This window comes from Squalius cephalus, assembly GCF_949319135.1.
Source record: "Squalius cephalus genome assembly, chromosome: 18".
NCBI lineage: Eukaryota > Metazoa > Chordata > Actinopteri > Cypriniformes > Leuciscidae > Squalius > Squalius cephalus.
In genome coordinates this window covers 28734645-28739764 of record NC_137139.1, presented here as the reverse complement: position 1 = coordinate 28739764, position 5120 = coordinate 28734645, and the positions used below count along the sequence as shown (strand labels likewise).

The 5120-nt window shown below is 37.1% G+C and overlaps 1 protein-coding gene across 1 annotated transcript; it reads right to left on the bottom strand.

Moving 5' to 3' along the window:
* Positions 1 to 1164: 1164 nt before the first annotated feature.
* Positions 1165 to 2880, bottom strand: irx7 (iroquois homeobox 7). The gene is made up of 2 exons (XM_079850232.1): positions 2604 to 2880; positions 1165 to 2098 (listed from the first exon to the last, which is right to left on the bottom strand). The coding sequence occupies exons 1-2, from the start codon at positions 2808 to 2810 to the stop codon at positions 1382 to 1384; spliced, it is 924 nt and encodes a 307-aa protein (XP_079706358.1). The 5' UTR covers positions 2811 to 2880; the 3' UTR covers positions 1165 to 1381.
* Positions 2881 to 5120: the final 2240 nt, after the last annotated feature.

Genomic DNA, 5120 nt, shown 5'->3' with positions numbered 1-5120 from the left:
TTTGAGATTCTATTATTTTTTCATTTTCTGATGCCAGTTCATAACTAGGTGGGTGAAATATGCACAGGAAATTGTAATCGCTATTAGCTTGACTTATTTTTAATCCTTTATCGCACCATTATATTTTCATAATATAATTCACTTTTTAACTTTTTGCACTTTGACTTTTTGTGTCAGAATACTATTTATTTTCTCATAAGTAACTTTGTTCAGGTTTGATCCTACCTTTGAGCACCAAATGAGGGTGTAAAGCCAGATAGAGCCTCTGGCACTTTTCGTCTGTCAAGTCGTGACTAAACAGGAGAATAATCTTAATTATCACCCTTTAAGACGGAACAATTCATGTCCTTAATCCGCGATGCCTTGAATTGTTTTAACAGATCAGAGCTAGATATGCAAATCCCTTAATAGTAGTGTCCTCACTGATAACATGAAGCCTAAATCCAGCCTTGAAGTGAAACGCTTTGAACGCGTCTTGATCTGCCTCGAAAATCTGAGAATTCCTCTCGAACGACTGCAATTATCATATATATAAAGTTCGATTGTATACACGTTCTTTTAAAGGTTTTAGAGAGTGATGATGGATACATGTGTGATTATAAAAATAAAACAATAAAATAGTTCTAAATTCTGATTGGATGAGCCGCGTTCCAAAGCGTTGTCAAACAGCGAACAATTACGTAAATTTATGTGGTTTAAGATTTGAATCCAATTAATATATATATATTAAAAAAAAAAGTAGCCTACCTATTCAAATCAATGTTTTTTATCCCATCGCTGTTGTTGATATTTTATTTTAAAAAATCGCGTTGCGCCAGCTCTGATTGGATGAGCCGCATTTGAAAGCTCGTGTTTCGTTTCTGTAATATTGAAGCCTACAATGTTGCAACGTCGGATTTTACATTTAGTAAAGGCTTCTTTTTTTTTTTTTTATAAATAATGGTCTATATTTTACTAAATGTTGGTTATAACTGTTCGAGTTATAGGCAATTCACTAAACATGCACAGATTTCCATGGCTTATTGACTTTCAGAAATTCAATCGAAAGTATGCTTCTGTAACTAAAACTAAAAGCAAAACAATGCATAAATTTGCATTTTAAATAATGTCTCATTGTAAAAACAAACCCCCAGATCATTAACACTGACCATGAGCAAAACTTTTAGATTTTTCAACGTTTTATTTTAGCAAAAATAAGTCAGCAGGTAAATGCATTTATAATTTAAACAAAAGAAATGTACAATATTTACAGAACACGCATCCTTTGGTTTTTAAACCATGCAGGCATTTGATTAAATCTTGTATGCAAACTTCCACAACAAAACGTTCCCAATGGTTTCAAAGTGCAAAATTGAGTCTAGAGTGTTTTGGATGAAGAGTCTCATTGACTTTGTTTGAGAAGGTCGTGTGTGGAAAGGTTCACAGGTGAGTAGGAGTCTCTTGAAGGCCATCCAGCCCACCATTTCCCAAAGTCTGGGCTTTGAGGGTGTTTCAATTCGCTGGGTTTCTTGACGATATCAGAGGTCGCGGTTTCCGCGAGAGACCAGATTTTAGGTTTCTGGACATCGACGTTTTGCTTACACACCTCTCTTTTGGCCTCACACGATGTGTCAGACTTGTCACTTTCTTTTTGCTGATCAGCTAAACGGTCCTCCACCGTGACATCATCCTCATCATCATCAACCGTTTGAGGATCGATCTCATCTTCATCCTCCATGCCTTTCCTCAAGGACCCCTCCTCTTCGCTCTCGCCCTCCTCTTCCTCATCCTCCTCATCTGACTTTCCTTTGGAGGCCCAGCTGACCCGGTTCTCCTTCTTCAGGCGGCGCCGGGCATTGGCGAACCACGTCGACACCTGCGTGAGGCTCATCTTGGTGACGATGGCAAGCATGATCTTCTCGCCTTTGGTGGGATATGGGTTTTTCAGGTGTTCGCTGAGCCAGGCCTTCAAAGCGCTGGTGCTCTCCCGGGTGGCCACCTTGGTGACCCGACTGGGGTCATCAGCTGGCATGGGACGATAAGGAGTGTAATAGGGTCCCCCACGTCCGAGGAGAGCTTGGTGATATGGCGATGCAGCCTTGAGGTCATAGGAATTGCTCTGAAAGTAAGCAAGAGATTCAGATTTAGAATATGAACAGTTTTGCATTACAATAAAGACAGTAAAGGGTTTGTTCACCCAAAAATGAAAATTCTGTCATCATTCACTCGCCCTCAAGTTGTTCCAAACCTGTTGAGTTTCTTCTGCTGAACACAAAAGAAGACATTTTAAGAAAGTTGGCAATCAAACAGTTGACGGTTGCCATTGACTTCCATAGTAGAAATAAAAATACTATGGAAGTCAATAGCTACTGTCAACTGTTTGATTGCCAACATTCTTTAAAATATCTTACTTTGTGAGTAAATGATGACAGAATTTTCATTTTTGGGTCAACTATCCCTTTAAGAGAATTTTATCGTTTATTTAATTCTATATACATTATAGTTATACATATTTTACCTTTATACAAAAACTTTAAATATCTCAAAATATTTTTAGACATTTACAGTGTTTTTTTTTCTGCATTGAATTGTAATGCAATATGAGAAGAATTCAAAATACTTACAATGTGTGCAATGTGTCCCGGATGAGGATAAGGGATGAAGCTGTACCCCGGTATTCCTGAGAAAGGTAAGGGAACCCCAGCCATGCCCACAAAATGTGGCGGTGGCTGTTGCACTCCAGGTGGGCAGCCCAATAATTGATATCCAGCGGGCATGTTGATGTTTCTGTCCATGAAGAAGTTTCCAAACCCCGTTGGTGAAGCAGGCATCCTTACTCCCTGAGCTCTGGTGTTTGAATGACACTCCCACGAGTTCACGGGCTCTCTATATAGGCGGAGCCGCATCAGTGGGCGGGGCCAGAGAAGGTGATTGACAGCTGTGATCCGAAGGATTTCTCCTGGAGTAAATCCCTTCAAAGGAGAATTTCGGTTGTTCCTTTTAACGGCCTCTAAAAGTCTTTAAACTCATGATGCTTATCTCACGCTTATCCGTACTGAAGAGTGGAAAATATTACGGCTCCGTTTGAAATTCGCATTTTCTGGAGATGCTCTTGTGATACATCCACCTGAAATAGTTTCATATAATTAAAAATACATTAGGCCTACGTATAGCCTAGTCAACATGAAGGAAATCCGCCTGTTTAAATGATAGGATAATTTATAAAGTTTTTTCAAAAGTTAAGTTAAACTATATTTTATTAGTATATAGGCTAAATGATATTATCTAATTAGAAATGTAGCCTATTTAAAACAATATTTTACATGTAAAAGCCTATTCGTTTTGATTTATATAGCCTACACTCTTAAAATAAAGGTTCCATAGAAGGGTTTTCACAGTGATGCCATAGAAGAACCATTTTTGGTTCCCCAAAGAACCTTTCAGTTCTTAAAAGAACTTTTTTTTCTTTCTTTCTTTCTTTTTTTTTTTTTTTTTGTTTGTTTTGTTTTGTTTTTGTTTTTTTGTGCGAAGAACATTTTTTTTTAAAAAAAATCTAAAGAACCTTTATTTTTACTAAAGAGTGTGTTTTATTTAATCTTGTTTACATGTAGCCTATCTAACATGCAATGAATTGAATGAAGCTCAGTCGGGATAAACTGAAAAGTGATACTAAAGCCATTCGGAACACCTTCAAATGTCGCACATTAACGTCTCAGAATAAACTTTTTTTTCCATCTTGCCGAGACTGTTTCATCTTTTTGTTTGAGCAAACCGATACAAGACACAACATGACGAGCCATTATCAAAATTTGATTAGCAACACGGTGCAATGTGTGTCTGAAGCGTTAAAAAAGTAAGCAAATACATTTGAAGTAATTAACACAGGTTTGAAAACTTCAGCTGCTTTGATTTGACATTAGATCTGATGTAAGTCTAACAAAATGTAGATGTATTTAGCATGGATTGCGCGTTTGATTAATTGGTAAACAAAATAGGTTAGGCAAATCTTTCATTGAAAACATTAGGCTTTTTTTTTAACTATTATGAGCTATTTAATAAGAAAAGACTAATACATTTTTTTATATATTTTGATTTTTAAATAAGCATTGCAAAAAAAAGTTATTAAAAAATATTATAAATGTATATAGGCCTTAACGAATCTTACCGTGATAATTTTAAATCTTTGCTACAAATAACTTTTACACACCGTTAGAGGTTAAAAAAAAAAAAATCCATCTACACGCCGGATTTTATTTTCTAATGCAATGCATTTAAATTATTTCCGTGTTTTTTTCTGACTTTTTTCTTTCGGTTCAAAATGAACCTGGACTATGAATTATTTGGCTTTATTGTGACCGAACATCAAACCTCTTTTAAAAGGGGATGACTTTGTTTTCGCCCGCAACAAACCAGTACAATTGTCGTAATTAAATAGGTTTAAGTGAAACAGGTGTCGACTAATGTATATGGTAATTGCAGCATAACAGATGTTAATGTAGGGAGATACTCAGATAAGATTAGAATTCCTAAACATACATACCAATGCCCTGGAAAGAAAAGCACAGCAAACAACCCGATAGCAGGGGGTGCAGGCAGTCTCTGACATTGGAAATACAAGTTTTTGGGGTTTTTTTGTTGTTGAAACTTGCTCTTTAATCTGTAGTAAACAGAGTGGTGGCATGCATTGTTTCCTAAAACTTTGACAGAGCCTCACCAAATAAAGTTGAGTCATTTCTCATGCATCATTGCATTTTCACAGCTATATGCTATATGTTTTATATTCACCTTGATCTTTTCCAAAGGCTCATCACCTTTTATTCGGAAATGTTTCTTAAGATTTTGTGTGGTGAGGTTGCGTGAAGGTGTGAGACATTTTAAGGGCTGACAGACAGAGAGACAGATAAAGAGAGAGAGAGAGAAAGAGAGAGAGAGTTTGGAAGCAGGGTGGGGCTCAGATCCCCTTGGGCCAAGAGCAAATTTACTCAAGTAGCACAATGGTCAAAACGGAGTGCAAAGAGCAAAGCTTATGCTGCATCTCTGGAGATAAGCAGCTCAGGGCTGTGATTATTGTGTTCCTCACACACTCGGCTTTCTCCTCTCTTTCCTCTCTTCTCGCACACAATACAGGTGTACTCATGTTC